The sequence below is a fragment of the Monodelphis domestica genome, chromosome 3, assembly GCF_027887165.1.
Source record: "Monodelphis domestica isolate mMonDom1 chromosome 3, mMonDom1.pri, whole genome shotgun sequence".
NCBI lineage: Eukaryota > Metazoa > Chordata > Mammalia > Didelphimorphia > Didelphidae > Monodelphis > Monodelphis domestica.
Window position 1 is genome coordinate 346447020 of NC_077229.1, and position 25280 is coordinate 346472299.

Here is a 25280-nt window from a genome sequence, read left to right on the forward strand (position 1 = left end):
CTTTCAGCTACATAAGCTAATGAACTAAAAAACAGAATACCCTAGAAAAAAATCATTTTTTATTTTAGTACAGTCAGCTATAACATTAAATTTTCTGAATTTACTTTCAACTTTGGCTTCAAAGGCAAAAGAATCAATACTTTCAAAATAAAATCTCTCTGTGCCTTCTTTCTTGTGAAAGCTATATCTATATAACTATCTATAAGTATATCTAAATCTGTAGAGGATTTGGTATATTGTTAAAAAGGATTCCATAAATCAGGAAATGAAAATGATAAGACAAAGAAAAGAGGAAGAATAGATAATTCTTGATGTGAGGAAAAGAATGGACCAGTGACAACAAAGATCAATCAGGTTCAGATTATCTCCATTAAGCAGCTTGGGGGAAATTCTCATTTTCCTGGTCTCCAGGCAAATTTTTCAAGGATAGAAAGCCACTACTGGCTACCTTCTATCTCTAATTCAGGTTATCAACCTGAATTATCAACCTGTGTGACCCTAGGCAAACCCCACCTGGGATATGGCAAACCTCAGTGCTATGTGTAAGAAAAATGACAAGTAATTTGTGTCACCAATACTGTATTTTACAATGTCTTTCTCTACTCAATTTTGCAAGCCATAGCACTTATAGCTCCCTAGGAATCAAGAGCAAAGTGGAATTTAAAATAGCAAAAGTCATGAAACTATGAAAAAACAAGTATCCAGGTTAAGAAATTTGGTTCTCGGGAGGTAAGCATAGCTTTAATCATGGGTTCTTGAGTTGCTGGCTCTGAAGAGACTTTTCTTACCCTATTCTATGAATGTTCAGCAATGAACTTTTGTATACAGGTTACATACATAGATATCAACTCATCCAGGAAGAATGTTGAGCAAGCTCATCAATTAAGGTCTCATTTATATTTTCCTAAGCTCTAAGAAAGATGGCCAGTCTTTAACATGACTACAAATAAATCATCCAGTGTTTGAAGAAGAAGGCCTTTAATTAATAATCAGTGACATAGGATAGTTCCATAGATTCTCACAGAAATGATCCTAATTAAGAGCTAAGATCTTAGTTTGCTATTGTCAATATAATAAGAAGAATTCTGTTTTATGAATCTACTTTTCCCTTCACTGCAAGATATTAATAATAACATATATACACATATATGTGTGACCGTGAAAATATGGGTTTCAAGACTGTGAATTGCCCAAACTGTAAAGATAATTTTTAGCATCTTGATTTTATATCAAAAAATAAGTGGTCACCATGGGAAAAATTCCCAAATATGAAATACCCAGATCAGCTGGGTTTTATGGAGATTTTAATTAATATAAATGAAGGAATTAAGGAAAGGGAAAGTGACAGAGTAAGAGGAAATGGTAGGAAAAGGCTAGGGTCTAGACCAATGGCCTAGGCCTTTCTCTTTAAGAGAGAAACTAAGTCAGTCTTTAATCACTCACCACAAGATCTTTCCAAGCAAAACTCTAGTGTTCAGAGACCCAGCAGCCTCCTCTAACTCCTGACCTCTAATTCAGCTACCAAAGCTGAACTAATTCCAGAGCCCTTCAGCTCCTTCCTTTTAAAGAAAAATTTCTCTTGTGTCACCACTCCTAAATTTTTACGTCTACCAATCACAGTAGATGCTTTTCCTAGGACAGCCCATTCTTAGTTTTTAGTTCTCACCTTCTCTGGATAGATTATATCTTCTGAGTACTTCACACCTCTTTTCTAAGCTTGCCCCTTGCAAGTTGCCTGACCTTTTAGTGATTACTTTGACTTTCATAGGTACTTAGCACCCTTTTGTATTAGATCTAAAAATAGACTTAGCTTAAGGTTTTGGCCTCACTATAAGTATGAGTTAAGTACTTTCATTGTTCACTAAGGAGTTTTACAACTTTATCTTCCCCTAAAGTATGCCTAAGTATGGGTGGAGTAATTTTAAAGTTCCCAATGCATTCCTGATCAAGTACTTGCATTGTTTAAATGGGGAATAACCTTAACCAAATGTTCTAAGGTAGAGTCTGAGAAGTTTTAAGATTCACATATATAAATACATGGCTACAAAACTGAAAACAACAATGTAAAAAGGCACTTTCTGGCATTGGTGAAGAGTACCTAAAAAATGTCAAAGGACACAAAGAGACATACAAAGATGATTTGACTACATACTGAAAAAAGTAAAGATTTTGTAGAAGATGAAAGTAAGAACACGGGAAGCAAGACAACTATTTTCAATTGAATGCTAAAAAGAATGGGAGACCAGAACTTTAAAAAGTAAAATATGCTACAGAGAATTATCACTCAAATTTCTAAGATACACATGTCACTTATAACCTAGAAAACTTGAAACATTTCCAAAAGACAGATTATAAATGTGGCAACACTAACTTTACCTGAGAATATATACCAAATCCTTTACCTAAAATATGGAAATCCCTGCCATATTAAATTGTTTTAGAACAAAATGGCTGACAAATAATTTATGCATTATGATATAATAAGAATCTATTTGTTTTCAAATGCTTATGATGAATACTTCAGTTTATTTTGAAAAGGCATAAGCCCTCAAAGAAAACATTTTATTGCTAACATTAGAAACATCCTTAAAAGTTTTAATTTTTGTAAATGAAAATATGATGGAGATAGTATTCAGGGGAAAAGTAGCACCAAGCTACCCTATTATGTTTGAAGAATGTTTAGAGCAAAAGCTTGATATTGCCAGAACCACTTTAGAAATTATGCCCAGCACAGGAAGAGCCTATTGCAAACAAAGAAAAAAAATGAACATATCTTAGAACTTCAAGGTAGCAAAAGATTTGTAAAGACCATCAGTATCTGTCTGAAGAGCATGGCCAATAACTGCTGACAACAGGGTTGGAGAATTGCCTACACTTACCTGATAGGGCAACTGGACACATACCTGTATTATCCATGACCTCTTCTGCCCAAGACTTGTTCAGGAAAAGTCAAAAGGATTTTGTGATCTCTTAGGTGTCTCTTCTGACTTAAAGGGGTTTGTGTGTGGTCCAAAGGCAGATAACAGGACAAATTATGGTTTATGCAACATAAGTTCTTTTGATGAAGTTTTAAAGTATTAGCATTGGACAGCAGACTTAAAAATCTGTGAAAATTGGTCATCATGCTTAAGTGAAGGTGTTTGAATAAGTCTTCTCTACTGCATATTTCATTCATTTTCTTAAGAGTCAGGTTTTTATAAATAGTAAAAAACTATCCCAGTGCAATTTTATTTTCCACATAACTTTTTAAGTTGAAGAGTTCCTTATTGCACAGAGAATTGTACTTTCTGATTAGGATTTATAATCCAAAAAACTTCAAGTGCAAAGTCAGAAGCTACATTTTGTGGAATATAAAAATAAGAACTAAATTATTTTTTTAATTGTAATACATTAAATTCTTTTTCTGTCTTAGAATCAATACTGCATATTGGTTCAAATGCAGAAGAGTGGCAAGGGGAAGGCAATGGGGGTTAAGTGACTTGCCCAGGGTCACACAGCTAGAAAGTGTCTGAGGTCAAATTTGAACTGAGGACATCCTGTCTTTAGATATGGTTCTCAGTCCTATCTAGCTGCCTAACATTAAATTCTTAATTATCAAAGTTTGGGGGTCTTGCAGGCCTTCTGTTACTCTTGTTTCATTTAACTAGTCATCTCATTACCTATAAAAAATAAAATAGTTCACTATTTATTAGAAGTGGTAAAAGGGAAGATACAGATTTGTCAATGGTTTGAGGGCTTCTAGGAAAAAATTTAGGAACTAATGACTCATCTGGAAAACTGAGTCAGACATGTGTATTTTGGTATCATCCCACCTCCATTAACAGCAATTATCTAAGTAGTTTAGTATTTAACTACTTTTCCTCCTCAGTCACGTGCCATTTTAACAGGAACACTAAAATCACCCTAAATAAATAATAAGAATACTGATCAACTTGGGTCTTCCAAGATGAAAACTTGAATATATACAAAATGTGCATATTATGAAAAATGGCATTTAAGTTTTAGAATATTTGAGTTATTGTATCATGCTAATGGGTCTCATATGGTCACTCGTTCAATCCTCATGAACCAGACAACTTTGCTCATTTCTTGGCCATTCTATATTCTTACCCTTGTATCTCACAAATTTATACTGCTCGTTTCAAGCAGTTTTAGTGAATATGACTTGTCTTTTTTTTTGCCAAGGGCTTTTTCTACATGGGAAACTGTTGATGTGGAAATTTCCCATAGATGGATATGGGTAACTGTTCTGTAACTTAATAGAGATTGAACTACTGAGAAATTAAGTGACTTGTCTATGATCATAATGCTAGGCATGTACTGAATTCTGGTCTTCCTGATGCTGGCCCTCTATCTACCATACCAACTTGTCTCTTATTAGCACTAGTTACTATTTGAAATATCTATCAATGTAAATCTATTACCATTTCTGGAAATGCAAAGTCTCGTGTCATTAGCATCACCTTTGTATAAGAAGTATACTACATAAAACACACAGATAATGCCTGCCATCTGAAGATCAGCCAACCTAACTCTGGAGAGGCTTATTTACCTGGAGGCTAGCCATTAGGTAATAGATTTTTTTAAATCAAAGAAATGCAACAGATTAAAAAATACATAATAACATTCAAGACTCTTTTATATCAGTGATGGTGGTGGAATGAGGAAAGAGAAGCCAGAAGAAGTTAAGAATCTCCACATTTTTATATACGACCTTTGAGGACAAAACTCCTAAAGCCATATGATAGTTTCTAGTGTGCCAAAATTTCAGCTCAATTTCACTTGCTATAACCTTGCTCACCTGCTACTCTCTCATCTGTCTCCCTGTTTCCATCATCTGAATATCTTGCAAAGTCCAAAGAATCAAGGGTACTGATGCTCCCAGCTCGATCTATGAAAGAGAAAAAATAATGTGATTTAAAATAGGTTGTTTTCATCTTATCTGTAAAACCAGGGATTTAAGACTTCATGATTGCCAAGATCCAATCCAAGTCTAAAATTCTAAGATCCTTGAACACTATTAGATTATTATAATAAATTAAAGTGTGCGTGCAGATTAATAACTTCAAATCTCAGAAATAGGTTTTTTAAATTTATTTTTAGATTTTTAAAAATAGCAGAAAAGCAATTTATAACAAATGTCTATAGAGCATATACTATATATAAGGTATGTTAGGCCATTAAAAATACACTACTGCATTTTTTAAAATGAAGTAATTAAAAATACTTTCTATTTATTAAAAACCACCCAATTCTACCTATTTTATACTAATTGATCTTAAAAAAATACTGATATTGATATATCATTCATGGGAAAACTGAAGCTAAGAAAGATGAAATACTGGCTCCAGATTACACTGAGATACTAGAAGATTTGAGACTAAAATTTAGCACTTTTAATTCCTAGTTCAAAACCATGTGCTGTCTCCAGTGTTTTCTGGATGAAAGAGTCATCATTTTGAACCTATTACAAAGGGGCTAAAAAGTCCATGAAGTTTTAGTTAGCTCTCTCACCACTGCTGTGATTTTCAGTTTGGAAATGTTCAGTGATATCCTCAAGAGATACTTAAATGTATAAAACTGTTCCAATTCTAAATGAATGATATATCCAGCTAGCAGTATTTGGTACAGTATAGTATAAACTAACCTTCAAGGTAGTCAATTTTCAAAACTTAGAGCTAGGATTCTGGTCTATTCCTTACCACCCATATTCAATCAGTTGCCAAGTCTAATTTTACTTCTACATCTTTTCACACCCACCCCTTTCCTCCATTCTAAATTCTTCTTTTTTTTGCACTGTCAGATACAGGCTTTCTCTCTAGTCTATTGTTTTTTGTTTTTTTCTATTTTCAGTTCCAAATTCTCTCTCAACAACTTATTGAGAAAGCAGAAATACAATACTCATCATGCAAAACATATTTTTACATTAACTATGTTCCCAATGATTAAGCAAATGACATAAAAACAAGAAAAAGAAAGAAAAACATTCTTCAGTCTATATTCCAAGTTCATCAGTTCTCTACTTAGAGGTAGATGGTATTTTCAAGCATTGCTCTCTGGAAATATGGTGGATTACTATATCAATCATAGTAACTAAGTCTTTCAGAGTAGATTATCTTTATACTATGCTGTTACTGCACAGAAGGCTCTCCTGATTTTGCTCATTTCACTTTATATCAGTTCATATAAGCTTTTTTGAAACTTTTGAAACCAACCCTTCATCATTTCTTAAGAGCACAATAGTATTCCATCACATTCATATACCAGTGTAACTCGTTTAGTCAACTCTATATTATTTTTCCTTAGATCTTCATCATCTCTTGTCTGAACTCTTTCAGTATCATGTTAATTATTCTCACTTCCAGGCTTTCCTCTCTCTCATCAACCTTCTACAAATCTGCCAAATCTTTAAGGCAAAGGTCTATCACACCATTCCCCTATACAAAAATCTCAAGTAGCTCCCAAAATAAAATGCAAATTCCCCAGTCTAGCATTTCAAGTCCTTGATAATCCATCTTCTATCTACCTCTTTATCCATATTTCACACTATAAGTACACCCTTGCACATCACATGGGGTGAGGAGCAGGGCACCCCTGAGATCTGGAAAATTTATATAATTTTTTTTGGCTTTTTCTTCATAACAGAGAAAAAGTCTGAATTTTTTTCTTTTCTGGGATGTTTATACTAGCTTTTTAAATTTTCAGTTAAGTATTTGGCCATAGGCTATATGTAGGTTAATGTTAATACTTCTAGACTTTGTGTGTTTTTTGCTAGTTTTTGCTTTCTATTTGCAAATTTTTACTTCTTTTGACTTTAAAAAAGGAATTATGTCTCTTATTAAAAGACAAAATATGCTGATATTATATAATACTATACATGTATTTTATGCATTTTTGAGTTTCTAAATGTTTTCTGTGTTGAGGCTTCTTCAAAATTCCCCTTAAATTTCTTATGTTCTTCCATGATATATTGAAACTGATGGGCAAAGTTACAATGTGGATGGTATACTTGTATTTCTGTTGAATGTTCTAGTCAAACTGGGATGGAAACTAGTCTTTAAATCTTAACCCTTTTAACTACCAACTGTACTGGGAAGAAACTTCTCTGGATCCATCTCTCAGAATTTTTCTTTTCTTCTAAGATGGAATTAAGACATCATTTTCTTAACAAAGTCTTTCCTAATTCGCCCAGCTGTTAATATTCTCACTCTCCTAACTTATCTGATATTTTACATATGGAGAAGCAGCTTGAAATAGTGACTAGCCTGCCTTAATCATGAAGTTCTGGTTTTAAGTCCAGAAACTGATACATGACCTTGGGCAAGTCACTTAAACATTATGTCTCAGGCAATTCTCTAAAACTATATAAGCTGCCTATCTGCATAGGTAGGTGGAGTTTCCTTAATGGAAGTTTCTATCATGAATAAAAGTATGTTTATATATATATGTATATACATGTATATACATGTGTTTACAAATGTGTCTCTCTCTATATACACATATGTACACACACATTTATACATACACATACATACACTCACTCATATTGTATATATGAATATAAAACAGGGAAATGGACCACTCAATTTCACTGATGTAACAAGCTCCCAAATGAGCAAACTTCCATCAATGCAAGTTAACACTGTTGCAACTTAAGAGTCTTAGTTTTTTTAGACCAGTGAGAGGCTATAGGACATTCCTAGGCCTACTATTCATCTCAGACTCCACAGTGCCTCTCAAATTTTTCTGGACCTGAAATTTCATTAAAACACAAACATTTTAGCATTTGTCAGTAAGTCTCTCTCTTAAACCTGGCTATACCTTCTCTGCTATTCTACAATCTTCCTATTCCCAGCTTAAAACTTCTAGTCCTTCCAGCTGTTGTATCATCTTCTCTTACCCAATTTCCTAATCTGTCTGAAAAAGTTGTTTATATTAATTTCTTTATTTCATTATCCAGTTTTTTTGCATATTTCCCACTTACTCTACTGAGTGAATATCAAATTCCTCCCAATAGCTAAATTCAACAGCCTTGTCCTTTGGGGGGTTTTCTGATCCCAGAATTCCTACTCCTTGGTATTCTTTTTCCTCCTCTTCAGAGATGGCACATCTCCCCCATTTTTTCCTTGTTTCCCTAATTGCTTTTTCTTTATAATCTTCACAGGCTCCTTTTCTTAATTGAATCCTTGAGGCAGGTGTTTTCTAAAAGTCTACTTTTGGACATTTTCTCTTCTCTGTATACTCTCCCATGACAATTCCATTCACTTCAATAACTACCGTTATATAGACTGGAGGCATCCAGCAACATGAACCACATTAAAAAGTAATGGCAAGATACATAACAACATAAGCAATATAACGTAATGTTAATATATGGCTTTCTAAGTCAATATACAGCTGCAATGATACCAGGTACAGCTTAGTAGTTCCCATTTCTAATTTCAATTTGACTCTACTGATAGAGAACCCTCAAATTTATACTCCTATATCTGACATATTACACAAAGTACATATTAGATTATAAAGTGCCTCGAGGATATCAGCCCTTGGATTTCTCATCAGTATTTCACAACATGTTCAAAATGAAATTATTTTACTCACCCATCCCTTCCACACCTGTTCTACCTCTTACCTTCCCTATCTCTGTTCATAGTAGTACCACCCTCCTAATCTACCATACTTGAAATTCCAGTTGACTATTTTCTTTCCTTCAACCCTTACATGTTAAATCACCAAGTCCAGTCAATTTTGTCTCTACAACATTTTAGCATTTTTCTCCTCCTCTCTACTTCTGCAATAACAACCTTACTTTAAATTCAAACCTTCATAACCTCCCTTCTTAACAAATGCAAACTCTTAAAGAATTCTCTTCAACTGTAATCTCAGAACATCTCTTTTTTCTTTTTAAAATCCTGGGATCAAGTGACTTTACCTGGCTCACACAGCTGGGAAGTGTCTGAGGTCGAATTTGAACCCAGGACCTCCCATCTCTAGGCCTGACTCTCAATCCACTGAGCTACCCAGCTACCCCTCCCCCCCCGAACATCTCTTACACATTGCTGCCATATTAACTTCCCTATGTTTCAGTCTAATTGTAGTGCTCCTCTGCTAAAAAATCTTCAATGACTACCAACTGCCTACCAAATAAAAGTCTCAAAAACAAAAAGTTTGGCATTCCGAGTCTTACACAATTTTGTTTAAATTTACCATTTCAATATTACCTTATAAGGTTTTCTTTACTACAGTCCCTAAACTCCAACCAAACCAGCTTCACGTAATTATTCTTTCCTGTGCAAGCCTCTATCTTTCTTTCCTTTGTTTACAAGGTACCTTATACCTAGAAAGCCCACCTTCCACAACTGTTGCTGTGTAGAATTCTATCCATTCTTCAAATGTCTGTTCAAAAATGCCACCTATTCCCTGAAGCCCTGGCTAAATAAACATCATAGCACCAATCATCTCTTTTTTCCTCCATCACTTTCTCTGAATCTCTCAAATACTTTTACAAAATTGGTATTATATTTACTCATGTACATGGTTTAAGACAGTAAGCTCCTTGGTGAGAGAGGTAACATTCATTCCTGATTTCTTTATTTAATAGTATGATTTTTTTTGGCATAGAAACCTTGGTTCATTTGACCCTCGTCTCTTCCTTGAACCCTATACCAAACCAATGACCAACTTCTCAAGATTCTCCCTTTACTTTTTCTTGAATGAATCCCTTCCTTCCCATTTCTGTAGCCACTGTCCTCTTAGCCCTTACTACCTTAGGTTAGAATTGCTGTAAAAGCCTCCTAACTGGTCATTCTCTACTTGATCTGTTTCTAAACTATTCTAGACCACTTCCAAATTAACCTACTTAAAAATATGACTTTAAGTACAATAGTGTATCATTCTTCCCCCCCAAACATTCAATGGTTCTTGACAGCCTAAAAGGTGCAGACAAAAATCCCTTAGATCTGACATACAAAGTTTTCTTTCCAAATTTATCTCCCATCATGAACCCTCAAATCAGGCTTGCACATACATTCGAATAAATAGATCATATGACTTGTCCTGTGATAGTCTCTGTGTCTGTAAGGTTTTTCCCACTCATACCTACTTAATTAAATCTTATCCACTGTTCAAGGCATCTCAAGAAGCCTTCCCAACAACTCACCTCTTTCTTCTCTGAATTATTATGACATTGTTTTACTCTAATACTCTTTTAGGATTTTATATTCCCAAAGGACCCTAAGCTTGGAGCTGGAAAGGATCTCAGAGATGCCCCCCCCCTCCATTTTGTAGAAGAGGAAATGAAGGCCTGGAAAAGTTAAGTAACTTGACCAAGTTGATTATATGTATTATGGTATTATTATGAATTTCCCCATTTATATAGTAAGTTTCTTGAGGGAAGGGGCCATAATACTAATTAAAATACAAAGCAAAGACAAGAAATGTACCTTTATTTAATTTATGTTTGTTCTGGAAGAGATGAAGGTAAATATAGCCCAAGTGCCATAGGAAATTTGTTAAGTCAGAGAAGCTTATCTTTAGCCTTCCTTTTTTGATTAGCAGCATCCTCCTCAGGTTCCCTCAGAGCAATGCTAAACCAGCTTTCTAACCCACTTGTGCCACAAAAACAGGAAAGGTTCTAATTCCACCTACACAAAAGATAAAACTAAAGACCACCATATATGCAAATGAAATTTCATTAGCATATACAGCTCCTGTGCATTTTTAGCATTTTATGTTCATTGGGGAAATGGCTTTGTTCCCATTCAAAGAGAAAAGGAACAGCAACCCAGCAACTGTTCAAAGAAATCTGAACCAGTGGTGAAAAGGCAAGCAAAAAGATCTTAAAGAAAGGAAGTTGGGAAAACAAGTGAATGCAAACAGGTGTGTAGGGCAGTGTTCTAGGTGTTGTTGAGAAAGCAAAAACAAAAATAATTCACTATTGCCATTAAGGATCTCCATTCTCTTGCAAACCTACAATAGAGTTGTTTGATGTGGTATGTTTTCTAAGAAGGAAAAATTTTCTATGACAAGGTTTTGAACCTAGTCAGAAAGTGTGTTGAAGGGGAATAAACTATGCCAGTGGCCTTTTATTACCTCTGAAATTAAATATAAAATTCTCTTCTTTTTACTATATATTTATTTTATTATTTATTTACTTGATGTTTCATTCACAAAAATGAGCAGTTGAGGATATCTCTTTGTATCCCCCCATACTTTGCCTAGTTGCTGGTACATATTAGGTACTTAATAAATTCTTGTTGACCAAGGTGCATAGTATGCACGTGCATGTGAGTGTGTTTATTTCATGTTTCCATTTGCTATGCTTAGTCGAGAGCAGACTGAATATCAAGCTTACTGTTGTAGTATCAAAGTCTGACATTTAATGGTATATGTATATATAGACACTGTTTTACAAATATGCACACATGCACGTGTGCACACACAAGTGGTGTAGTGGATAGAATGCTGGGCCTGGAATCTAGAAAACTTGAGATCAAATCCAGCTATAGTCACTTACTAGCTGTGTGCCTGAGGCAAGTTAGTTACTTAACCATGTTTGTTTCAGTTTCCTCATCTGTAAAATGTGTTGGAGAAGGAAATGGCAAATCATTCCAGTATCTTGGCCAGGAAAATCCCAAATGGGGTCACAATCGGATATGAATAAAAATGACTAAAGCACAACAAATATCATTTTTACAGAATCCCCTCAGAAAAATTTCCAGTGCTAGAGCAGAGATTTAGATCTCTTTCAACTTCTTTTAAAAAATACTGTTTCTTGGATAGCAACTCAGCTTTTACCATTTCCCCTCATGAAATAAACACACACACACACACACACACACACACACACACACAAGTGTACATGCCCGCTACACACCTTGGTCAACAAAAAGAATTTATTAAGTACCTAATATGTACTAGCAACTGGGCAAAGTATGGGGGATACAAAGAGAGTAAAAAAAAAAAAGAGTCCCTTATCCTCCGGCAGCTAATTCTTGTGGATGAGACATCAGGCAAACAAATAATAAAATAGTAAAAAAGGAGGATTTTATATTTAATTCCAGAGCTAATAAAAGGCTACTGGTATTTACTGAGTGGGAGAGGAGGGTGACATAATCAGAAATGCACTTTGGGGAGATCGTGCTGATAGATGAGTGGAGGACAGATTGCAGTATGAAGTAAGCTACTGTAATAGTTTAAGCTAGAGATAATGAAGGGTGGTATGAGCAATATCAGATATGTTGTGAAGGATAGAACTTAATCATGATCAATCATGAATTCTAAAAGGAGAATGTTTTTAAAGATAAATAAAACAAAAAGTTACAACAAATATCCAATATAGAGACTTTGGCATTAAATTTCTGGGATCTGCTTATAAAATATGGATGCAGGGGAAATTTGAAGCATCAGTTCCAATACTTTTTTGGGGAGAAAAAGAATCAATGACAGATGAAAATCAGTTGGAAGGAATTGGGTATGTTTAGCTTGGAGAAAAGACACAGGAAAATAGTTATCTGTCACATGGAAGAAGTTTGTTCTTTTGACCCCAGTGAGCTAGCTAAGCCAGGAGCGATTAGAGGGCTGTTGAAAAGAGGTCAAAATGTAGGCTTGGTGTTAGGAAAAAAAAAAACCCTAAGAATTAGAGTTGTCCTTTTGGCATGATCTGTCTTGAGCGGTGATAAATTTTTCAAGCACAAGGTTTGATGACATTATTGGCATATTATAGGGAAGATTCCTTTTGTATAAAGGTTGGGCTGATTCCCTACTGAGGTCCCTTACAACTTTCACATTTTTATCATTCTGTAAAATAGTTCTGCCATACCTTCCCCAATGTCGACTTCAATAGGCAAAATGATGGCTCTGGCTGCATCATTGCCCACACTGTCAGTACCCAGTCTAAATGTCTACCATCATGTAGCTTCCAGGTTTCTCCAATCCCCCCCAATATTCCTGACTCTGCTCCATATCAGTCATTCAACAGCTCCTGCTGACCCATACTCTTCCCCTCCCACCTTTAAAGACCTTGATATAGCTCTAAGATTTTCTAGGACTTTGAAAACTACAATTCTCACTATAAGTTCAGAATCCTTGCCTTACCTGAGAGGTGGCTAGTCTGAGCACACAGGGTGTTTATATATAAGATTTTCCAAACCTGATACTGCTGTAAGCTATTAAAGCTCCTAGGGATATCAGAAGAGGCAGCATTATGAAACAGAAGGATCACTGATTTGTAGCATATGAACTAGATTAAAATTCTCTTGGCTATGCCACTTACTATTTGTGTGACAATGAGTAAGTTACCCAAATAATTTCTTTATGTCACAAAATTAATAGACTACTGGCTTTTAGGCTCAAAGTTGATGGTACATAATTTTTTTTTTTGCAACAGAAATGGAAACTACAATCTTTCTCTAACAAATACTATACAAAAATATGTTCCATGCTTTTCTCAGGTAATATGACCCCAAATGTTACTTTTCAAATCGGATCCAAAAATGGTTTAGAACTGGGAGGGATCTCAGAGGTCATCTAGTACGAGCCTCCTCATTTTACAGATGAGGAATTGTGGCCCAAGGAAGTTAAGAAACATGCACAAGGTCATACAGGTAATAAGTGAATGAAAAAATTTCAGCAACCTTACTCAAATCAGAAAAATCATTTAAACCTCAAAGTCTATCATACAACTTTGATAATTTATTTTATAGCTTAGGAACTCAGTATTCAAGAGCTGCATCACAGAGGCCAAACTAGTAAAACCAGTTAGAAAGTTATTAAGTAAAATAACTATGATACATAGTGTAACCATAAAGTACCACAGTTGATTGCCCAAGCCATACACACACACAAAAAATAAATTCTATTACTAATCATATTTTCCTGCTAGCAAATCCTTCCTACATGTTTAGTATAATTTTAGAAGGATTTTTCATTTTTAGATACTTTGGGTAGGGAAGTAGTTGGTACCAGCTGAAACTAGCCAGAGATTTAATAATTAATTATACCAGGAAAATTATTTCAGGTCCTAGGTGCAGTACCTATGAGGAGCCACATCTCACAAACTCATCCTTTTCTCTTTATAAAAAAAAAAGAATTTTATTGATACCTTTTAAAATGTTACTTATATTTATCTCTCTTCCCCCTTCCCAAATAGATATGCTTTATTAAAATATATAAAAAAAAAGATTAGAAAAAACAGAATGGCAAAAACAATCAACTTCCCAAAAAGTCTGACGTCAGCTGATGTTCCACAAGAGTAGACTTTCCAGGGACGAGGAAAGGAAGTGTCTTCTCATATCACTTCTTTGGAGCTAGGCTTTTTGCCTTATAATTGCATGACATTTAGTTACAATTGTGGTGAGCTGGTTCTTTCCATTCACATTGTTGGGAGTCATGTACATTGTTTTTCAGGCTCTGCTTACTTTATCTTTCATCAGTTCACATGAGTCTTTCAAAATTTCCCTATATTCATCTGCTCCTCATTTCTTGTAGTACAGAAATGTTATTACAAACCACCTGTCACAATTTGTTTACCCATTCCTCATTGATCCTCTTCTCTTTCTACTAAAGAGGTCATCATCCTAGTTCTAGCCCTCTTCACCTTTAGTCTGAACTACTACAATATCTGTGAGCTCACTGTATTCCAGAACTTAAGCACCTTACCTGATACACACTAAGTGTTTATTCAGTGACCAACTGGCCTCCCTGCCTCTCCCTTCCCTCTCCGATCCATCTTCCACACAGCTGCCAAAATGACATTCCTAAAGCACAAATCGGACTACATTATTCCCCTGCACAAGAAGCTTCAGTGGATCCTATTGACTTCTAGGATAAAAAACAAGCTCCTTTGCCAATACACCCCAAGTTATGATTACTCCCCTTATAAGAAAAAAGAGTGCCCAGTGGCTCTGTACTTAATGGATAAGATATCTGTGGATTTGTTCTAAGAGAAATGTTAATAGGGAGTATTTTAACTTGTATAATTAAAAAAACCTGATACATTCTAGCTGGGGTAAAGAAGATGTCAGGAAAGACTGTGATGTGAGGGCTTGCTAAGCCCTTTTTAAGGCAGCTTATCTACCTTTGGTGTCTACCTGTCACCTAATTCTCATCTATGGCTCCAAGAACCTTTAGCACGTAGAGGCCATACTGATAAAACCATCTCAGCAGACAGCCTAAACCAGGTTCAGGGTAACTGAAAGGCCTCAAACCCATCCATGACTTAGGGAGATGTCTACCCCAAGTATGTGAAGAATTCCCTTGCTGGAATGGGCAAATGAGAACAATATGTTCAACTAACAGACGGGCAGCTGAAGAAGGTGCTATGAAGCACCTAGAGCTTTATCAGATATTAAAGGGACTAAGATCATTTCCTGCAGCACCTACATCATCACTGACAGGAGTCTTGCCACTGGACTTGGATGACTCTGGAATAGAGTGAGGCTTATGGCTTTGTACAACTCTACCTCACTTAAATCCAATCCACATGAAAGTCAAGACATCACCTTATGATGTCATTAGTCCTCTTCCAGAAAAGGATGAACAATAGCTATGTAACACTAAGTAAGTACACCAAACTTCTTAGTACCTCCCATTTCCAACTCTCTTTAAGCCTATAAGTAACAAAGCCAATCAAGATTTACTTTGGTAGAGGGAGTTCTCTAAACTAGTGGAATCATAAATCTGGTATTAAAAAACAACCTGGTGACAATATGGAGGATAGAAAGAATATATAAAAACTGCTAGAATGAGATAAAAGAATTTAAAAGAAAAAAGACTGTAGCAGAAATTAAAAGGAATATAACATAGACTCAAGGAATAATGTGAAGAAAGCCCTCGACAAGATTTGATGACTGAGTGGAAATAGATTATTTTTTCATCCTTGAATGGGCTGTTTCAAAAGCAAATATGCATCATCTGTGGTTCATAGTGCCACTCCACCCATAAACACTATAAATTCATGGGTAGAGAATTGCAAGTAGCATACACCCATGGTTAGAACTATGGTCTTACTCTAAATTGTAGTGCTACATGAGTGAACTGGAAACTTGTAAAATAATGCCATCAAACTCAAATCACCTATGGGGCAAAGACTTGGCATTTGATGTGCCAATTTATTCTGCCCAGTGGCTTGATGGGTGACTATGGTCTAGTTCTATCCCAAGGCTCAACAGGTCCAAATATCAGACACAAGATTAGGGATATAGCTATTATAGAATCAGTCTATTATACTGAGCTGCTACTTGGAATCCATGATGAGGGAACTTCATATTTATAGATAATAGAAATTATACAAGCCTCTCTTTAAAATTTTAATCAACCTCTTATAGTACCTTAAATTCTAGATATGTCCCAACAATTATACCCTCCTGTCTATCAAAGCCACCCTTTTTCCCTTCATAAAAAATAAAAATGAAAGAAAAAAAGTCACTCAACAAAACAATATATAGAATTCAACATTCTCTTAACAGATTAAGAATGGTACTTCTGGCTTAGCATTTGGTTATTCTGGTCAAAGATGTTGTCAAATCTAGCTACATGTAGTAGTGGATAAAGCCTTGGAACAAGTGTCAAGAGTCCCAAGTTCAAATATGACATTAGATACTAGCTGTGCGACCCAGGGCAAATCTTTGTTTGCCACAGTTTTCTTGTCAGAATTTCAAACAATAGTTGTTTGTTTTTACAACATTGTCATTGTATATATTATTCTCCCAGTATTAAATATCTCAAATATTAATATCAGCACCTATCTAACCTCCCTCGCTTAATAAGTATGTTTAATATTACTGAGCCTTATTTTCTTCATCTAAAAAATGGGAATACTACCTAACCTACCTACCCCTAGGGAGTTGATAAGTGAGGAGTGAGTCCTGCTTAAAGAAGGCAACTCCCTTACTTCCTGCCAAGGTAGTTTTAACATTCTCACCACCAGTCACAGAAAGGAACTCTGAAAAAAAGTGCAACTGAAAGCCTTATCATTGTTAAAATCCCTTTAATAATATTTAAAGATATGGCCACCTCCAAGGCCCTGGCCTAGAGTTTCGAGGAGGAATGGGATCTATATATATTAGGTTCACACAAGTCTTCTCAGAGTTTATTCTCCGAAACCATTTCCTTCATCATTTCTTATAGTGGTATTCCATCACATTTATATACCAAATCTTATTCAGTCACTAATTAATGTATGTCTCTTCAGATTCCAATTGTCACTTCAAACAAAAAGTGTTATAAATATTTTTTGTATAATCTTAGTTGGAATTAGATTTGCTCATGACTAATCCTTCCCTTAATCTACCCTTCTTCTAATTCTACTTTCTCTCTCTTTCCTCCTATTTTTCTGTTGAGGGGAGAGTAAAATCAATCTAAATAAGCTTGCAAGATATCTAATTAAACAAAGTCATTCCAAAGGAGTTCAAGGATGTAACTGGAAAGGAAGGGAAGGGGATAAGCATTTATTAAGTGCCTACTGCCAAACACTGTGCTGAGTACTTTATAAATATCATCTCATTTGACCTTCACTACAACCTTGTGAGGTATATGTTATTCTTATTTCTATTTTACAGTTGAGAAAATTGAGGAAGATAGAAGTCAAGTGACTTGCCCAGGGTCACAGAGCTATTAAGTATCCAAGACAGATTTGAACACAGGTCTTTGCAATGCTAGGCCCAGAGCTTTCTCCATTGCATCAAGTAGCTACCCCAGAAAGAATATTACCAAGGCAAGAAAAAAAGAAAAGACCCACAAAACTTTTAAAACAAACTGTTTTCTATATCAAAGGTACTACCATAATTGTAATCTAACATTACAGTTCCTGAAGTGCTTATAGAGGAAGCAGAAATGGAGATAAAGAACAAAAACAAGAAAAATAGCTGGATTGGATCAAGTATATATAAAGGAGGGCCATGTTAGAGGCAAAACAGCAACTATGAAAACACTGAGAGACTAGTTTACAAGGAATAGAAAGGAGAAGATACCATATCCTCTCAGTTAAGTTTTCCAGTTTGAATTTATAAACATCTAGTATACTCCAGACAATCTGCTAAATGCTGGGACACTGTGTACACTATGTACATATCTCTCTATCACAACTCACTATTTAAATGAAACTGGAAGTGAACTGTTTTAGTTATCTATTAATATTTGTAAGTTGAGACTCTCTAGGTTTTCATATGTGGGATAATAAGCACTATCTGGCTGACTATTTTAATAGTTTAGTAGATTTTAGGAGATATTTATGATGCTGAGGAAAAATCCAAATATCCAAAGCAGACCAACCAAATTTAAAGGAAAACATGATGAAAACATTTAGAGGACTAGTTCTTAAGAAATATTAATCCAAACATCAGCTTCCCTTTTTATCTTAATTACACTGATTTCATTCATGCAAAATTTTTTCACAGTTTCATTTAATCATAATGGTTTTGTTTGTTGTTTAATTTTTCTATTCCATGTTTGATTTCCCCTTAGCCATGTTTGTGAAAGGGACCAGACTTAGTTATCTTCCAATTTTTTTAAGGTATAACATGTAATATTTAGGCTACCTATCCATTCTGAGATCTTTGCATTATGATTTTTTCTGACTATTCCTTATCTAATTTGTTCAACTGTTCTATTTTTCTAATTTTTAACTCCAACTAAATAGGTGACACATATAACTTCATAATATAATTTTAGATCTGGAAGTGATTCCTTTTCTTCATTCCATTTCTCCCTATACTTCCAAATAAATACATGTATACATATTTCACTTGAAATTCCAGAGCATTTTATTCCTTCAAATTAATTTAGGTATTTGTATAGTAGTAGTAGCTTGATATAGCACTAAATCTGTAAATTAATTTAGATATTATTGTCATTTTTATCATGTTGGCCCAACCCTACCAGGAACAGGAGTCTTGAAGTTGTGGTAAAACTATTTTTGATGAGTTTATTTTGGAAAAATATGGAAAGACCTACATGAAATTATGAAGAGTGAAATGAGCAGAACTAAGAGAACATTACACACAGCAATGGAAATACTGTTTGAAGAATGATGCGTATCTCTACCTTCAGAGAAGGAACTGATGAATAAATAGAAATAAGTAAAATATCGTTCTCTAATGAATGGGTGAGGGAAAGGAGAGAATTAACTGGATATTTTAATGTAACAAATACTTTTTTTTAAAAGAGAAAGAATGGTCAGAGAAGGTCATGCAAAAAAAAAAGTTATCAAAAGGAAAAAAAAAACCTTGCCACTAATACTTGGCAGAAGAAATAGGGGTGGTAAATGGGTAGAATATACACTACTTTTGAATCCAATATAGCTAAGGCTGAGTGAGGATGGAGGTATGATTATTATATTACTACCCCCAAAAATATGCTGTCTAAAGATGATTCCTTGAATAAGAAAAAACTATTAGTAGTTATATGTCTTTCTAATGCCAGGTAGTATGTATTTTCCTTGCTTTTTATTAATCTCTCCCCAGTTTTGTACTTTGTGCTCTCAGACTTAATTCACAACTTCCTGCTGAGCCTCTCTTTTATGAAGTTTGACTTTGGCCTTGGGGTTGCTTAGCCTCTTGAATCTAGGTGCAGTTCATGCTCTTCTAACCAACTCTATCAACCTCTCTTTCCCTTCCTTCTGGATTCAGGAGTAGAAAGTGTTCCCAAGATTCCCAAGAGCATTCTGGCACAAATGACTTACTTGTATTTCTGGACAGCCAGTAAAGAGCTTTCTGAATACTTCAGTCACATCAAAGCAACAAGTAAACACACACTCATTAAACTTTACTGTGTAAAGTTTATGTCAGGAACGGTGCTAAAATTTGGGAGTATAAATACAAGTATAAAGAAAAGACAGTCTTTGTTCTCAACAACCTTATATTCCAACAGAGAAAAAAACACATACAAAAAGAAAACTAAAGTGAGAGGTACCCAAGCAAAGGTATGTGCAGAAAGGCCAGAGAATCAGAAAAAAAGAATGAAGATAAGGCTGGTCTGGGCATCCTCTTTAAAATGAAAGTTCAGGGAGGAATTACTCAATGAAAGAAAACTGATGGGCAGAGGGAACTTCCAGTGTGAGCAATCTAGGAAAAGAGCAAACTTGAAGATGTTTCTGTGGCATGATGGAGAAAATCCTGGGTCTGAAGTGCAATTATAGCATATTTGGGAGATCATCTAGTTTAATCTCCTCATTTTATAGGTTAGGAAACTAAAGCTACTGAGAAGTTAAGGGAACTTAACATAGCCATAGTTCTAGGTAATGAAAATTTCAATTGACCAAAAAATATTTATTGAGTACCTAATCAACTGTGTGACCTTGTAACAAGTCAGTTAATCTTCATCACTAAAACAATTTCTAACTTCCCTTTTAGCCAGAAGTCTATTTACCTTGTCTTGCTAGGCACTCTAAACACTTGAATGAATAACTTACAAGGTAAGTTTAACACAAGAGAAAAAGAATTTAAGGTTCAGATTTGAATCTTTTCATCAAAAGGTAAGAATCAGAAAGCAGCCATATTGTTTTAATAATGTGAGACTTATATCCATGACTTCTCATAAATCTTCTAACCAACATCCTAGGGAAGTAGGGAAGTGCCTCAGTCTTTGGACTTCAAAGCCACATGAGGTACATCATAGATGTATATATGCACAAAGATGATAATGCATAAAGACAATTGTCATTCTTGGTCACCAAGAGACTACCACTACTAGAGGACTAATGATGAAACAGGTTACCTACCTCCTGAAAGATGAGAGTATAGAATGCTATGTATGTTGGTGGGGGGAGTTGGAGGGGAAATGTGTCCAGTGTGGAAATTTGTTTTACTTGACTATATGTATTCAAAGCTGTAGTTTTATTTTTATTTCTCAATTGGGAGCTGGGGTGGGAAAATGAGAAGACAATTTTGCTGACTGGAAACAAAATTAATAATAAAAAAATAGGACAGATAAAAAAAGGTGGGAGGGAGGGATGTAGTACTGTATATTAAGAAGAAATCCAGGAACTGGAAGTGGACAGTATGGTAGAATATCTGGGGAAAGGGCACTGGAAACTGAGCTGAGTTTGTCATCCATTTGACAAAAAAGGAAAATAAGTGAGAAGTCAACAAACAGATCAGAAACCCATTTTAGATGTACAATATAGCAGTGATGGGGGACTTTGATTATCCAGAAATCTGTTTCTCTCTCTTACCAAAAAGAAATAGCTTGCAATCTTGACTTATTTAATATTTTCATCTTTCAAAAGATAAAGGGACCAAAGAAGACTTTTCTTTTGGATCTGATTCTCACTACTAAGATGGAATTAATTTCCTCGGATGAAGATGATTGGATGCTTGGGGAGAACTTCGTCTTGGAGTTGTGACAAAGAAAATCTGGGGAGAGTCTAAAATATATCTATTTTAGGAGAACAGATTTGAAAGGCTAGTGGAATCAAATGGAATATAACTGTACAGGGGAATTGAGACCATGAAGCATGGGAAGTTCTCAAGAACAGACATCAAAAGGTAGGAAGAGAAACAATTTTCATAAGGAAAAAATAAGTTAAAAATATAAAAGTATAGAGAATTCACTTAGCAACTTGGATTTTAAGCAATGCAGGTAAGCATGAATATAATGTGTGGTCTGGTCCTTTAAGAATAGTGTCTAGTCTAAAACAGTCATATCTTTTCACCTAGAGAATCTTCTGCTAAGCAGATTTCATGAAGGTCAAAGAAAAAAGGTCCTATAAATGATAAAATATTGATAGTAACACTTGTATAGTAGAAAAAAAAAACTAGAAACAAAGTAGAAAGATGGCTGACTGAAGCATGACTGGATAAACTATATCAATTTACTGGAATATTATTTCACTGGAAACAATGAAAATAAAGAGTATGGCAAGATTTATGTGAATTACTACAAAGTGAAACAGATAGAACTAAGAAAATAATTCACTAAATGACTATAACCAGGTAAACTGAAAGAAAATGATAAAAACTGAATGCTTCATAATTACAATGATCAAACTTTGCATTGTATTAGAAACAAGAAAATGTTCCTCTTTCCCTTCTTTGTAGAACTTGGGGGCTATGGTTTATACTGTTGGACTCAAATTCATTTTAAATTCTTTATTAAAAGGAATGACTTTCTGTGTAGGAAATGTAGACAGGACATATAGGAAATGACGGTGATATAGAAACTAAATGTTTCCAAACAGTCTCCAAAAGGACCCACAATTGTGTCAGGAAATCTAAAGTTCAGAATAAATTGTAGCTAGAGAAGAAAGATAAGGACAACACTAAAAAATGGTATTAAAAGACTATAAAAGGTATAGGCCATTGCTCAAAGTGACAATGATAATATATGATAGATAGAAGGGAGAAGTGTTAAAATTTTATTTTATTCTTTTTTCTCTTGAGGAGGATAATATTTGGACTGAAAGTTACAGATTACAGAACAACAATAAAGACTAGAAGCAAATTTCTACCTAAGAGTTCTAAGGAAACAATAAAAAAGAACCTCACTGCTTTTGATAATTTCAAGGCTCCAAGTACAGATGGATTATGTTCCACAGTACTCAAGAACTGGTAGATTCTATATACAACTGTTGAGCACACTGTCAGTGAGTTTCAAAGTAGATTGGAAAACGGGAAAGCTATTATGAGGCCAAAGATAGGTAAATGTTATCCCAATTTAAAAAATAAATCAAAAATCTTCAAATTGAAGGACAGTGGTTATGACTGATTCTTACCAAAATTCTAAAATATATAGTTAGATAATTTCTAGAAAAAGAAGCAGTTATTAGAGCTATAATGACTTAATTATGAACAAGTTGTGCCAGACTAAACTCATTAACTTTTCTGACTTAATAATCACAAGAATGCTAAGTTTTAGGAAGGAGTTTCAGAAACTCTTTTAGACTATTCTTGTAACAGAGCATGAGATGAGGATTAGGTGGATTTCCAAGCTGGTTAAATGACCAGACCTAAAGAATAATTATTCATTCCCAACTTGTTGGAAGTCACTAATAGAGTACCTTGTCCTTTGGCCTGTAGTTTATATTATTATGACATAATAATGTAATATAATATTAACCTTTTTATATTAATGACCAGGAAAAAAGTATAGATGTCATTCTATGAAATTTGTGGGTGACAAAAAGCTAGGCAAGATAGCTAATATATTGGCTGACAAAGTCAAGATCCAAAAATATCTCAAAAAGCTAGAGCTTTGGATTCAAGAGGCAGGGAAAAAAAGTGTTGGTTCTGAAATAAGAGAATGTGTGTTAGAATCCTGGGTCTGAGCTATGTAATCTTGGGCAAGTCACCTTACTTCTTTTGGTCTTAATATTCTTACCAGTTAATCAATCAAGTCTTTGTTATGTGTCTACTATGGCCCAAGCATTGTGTTGGCACTGAGGACACAATATGAAACAATCCCTAAATGCAAGGAGCTTACATTCTAATAGGCAGTCAAATGGAAGGATTCAAACGATTCTCTCTGGCCCAGAAGGGCAGAAGAAGCAACAATGGGTATAAATACAAAATGGCAAACTTAAGCTTCATGCTAAACAAGCATAAATAGAACTACCATAGCATGTAGGGAATTCTCTCTCACTTGAATTTTTCAGCTAAAAGTATATATGTGATCTCTCATTCTGTATAGGAATAGATAAGTTTCTCAAGTCTATTCCAACTCTGAGGTTCTTCTATACATTTGAATTAGGAGGAGCTTCCAGAATGAAATGGAAAAGTTTCTTAGATAAGACAAAGATTTTAAAAAAGCATTTTCTAAGAGCCTATTATGTGTGAGGCACTATTCGAAGTACTTCACAAATATTACCTTATTTGTTCTTCACATTTTATAGTTGAGGAAAATTGAGGAAGAGAGGTTAAGTAGGACTTGCCCATGGTCACACAGCTAGTAAGTATCTGGGAATAAATTTGAAGTCAAGTCTGACTCTAGGGCCAATGAGTTCCCCCCTGTGTCAGCTAGCTGCTTTATTGTCTGGTTCTTCAGATGATGCTTCTAAAACAAGCTATCTAGATCACACATCCTTAAACTGTAATTTGTGAACTTATTTTTAACAAATACTCTGGTAAGAGTATTTCAATAGGAGTGTTTTGTTTCGAACTTCTATGTGTTTCAATTTATGAATTTAAAAACACTGTTTGAAAAGGGGGCTACAGGCTTTAAAAGGCACAATGAAGTCTAAAAATATACCAAAAAAAAGAAAGAAAATTAAGATAAAAAGCCCTGCTCTAGATAAAAGACCATCTATAACACACTACATTAACATCTATAGTTAATCTGAACCTTAAAAAGTTTTTTTATTTTTAAAATCGGCGTTTTTTTTTAAACTAAGGTACATGACAAATAGAAATACTGAGGTAGTAGTAGTGGTAGTCTCTCGGTGATTGAGAATGACTATTGTCTTTGTGCAGTTTCATCTACGGTGTACCCTCACGTGGCTTTGGAGTACAAAGGCTGAGGAGCAAATTTTGTGGCACATGGGGCATGGGACTCCAGTTGTTACGGGAAGTGTGGTTGTGGCCTGGTGTCGGTGCGCAGCGGCAAGATGTCGACGTCACTCATCTTCAAAGGTGGCGTGGGCATGGTTAATGTGGGTTCGCCAGCTGCTTCTGTTAGAAGCAGTGAGTTCTAGTTGCTTTGGTGTAATGCCAGCCCACTGCAAGTTGGACTTTAGCTGGTCCTTGTATCTTTTCTTTGGTCGGCCTTGTTTCCTGAGTCCAGCTGACAGTTCACCATAGAATACCTGTCTTGGTATTCGCTGTGGGTCCATGCAGATGACGTGTCCAGACCATCGTAGCTGGGTTTTGAGGACCATGACTTCGATGCTGGTGGAGTTGGCTCTGTTGAGGACTTCCTGGTTGGTGATACGGTCCTGCCATCGGATCCTCATGATTGACCGGAGGGAGCGTTGGTGGAATTGCTCCAGCTGTTTCATGTGCTTCCGGTACAGTGTCCATGTCTCACAACCTTACAGGAGTGAGCTGAGGACCACTGTGTTATACTTTGAGCTTCATCGCAGTGCTTACACCTCTGTGTTGGAGGACTTTGGAGCGCAGCCGTCCAAGTGCCTGGCTGGCCTTTTGGATCCTGGCATTAATCTCGTGGTCTAGGGACCCATCGTTGGAGATGGTGCTGCCCAGGTACTTGAAAGTGTCGATGTTAGAAAGCTGCGTGCCGTCAATTGTAATGCACGGCTGGTTTGTTGCCCTCCCTGGTGCAGGTTGGAACAGCACCTCTGTTTTGCTGAGGCTGATCGTCAGGCCAAACAGTTTTGTTGCGGTGGAGAACCT

At 35.4% G+C, this 25280-nt stretch overlaps 1 protein-coding gene across 6 annotated transcripts in view; it reads right to left on the reverse strand.

The window, feature by feature from the left end:
• The window catches only part of RELCH (RAB11 binding and LisH domain, coiled-coil and HEAT repeat containing), a 146460-nt gene that overhangs the window by 105259 nt on the left and 15921 nt on the right, over window positions 1-25280 (reverse strand). For all 6 annotated transcript variants that reach the window (XM_003340611.4, XM_007486853.3, XM_007486852.3 and 3 more), the window contains exon 2: window positions 4802-4891. In XM_003340611.4, the coding sequence (XP_003340659.1) occupies window positions 4802-4891 (90 nt within the window). The remainder of the gene's footprint in view (window positions 1-4801; window positions 4892-25280) is intronic.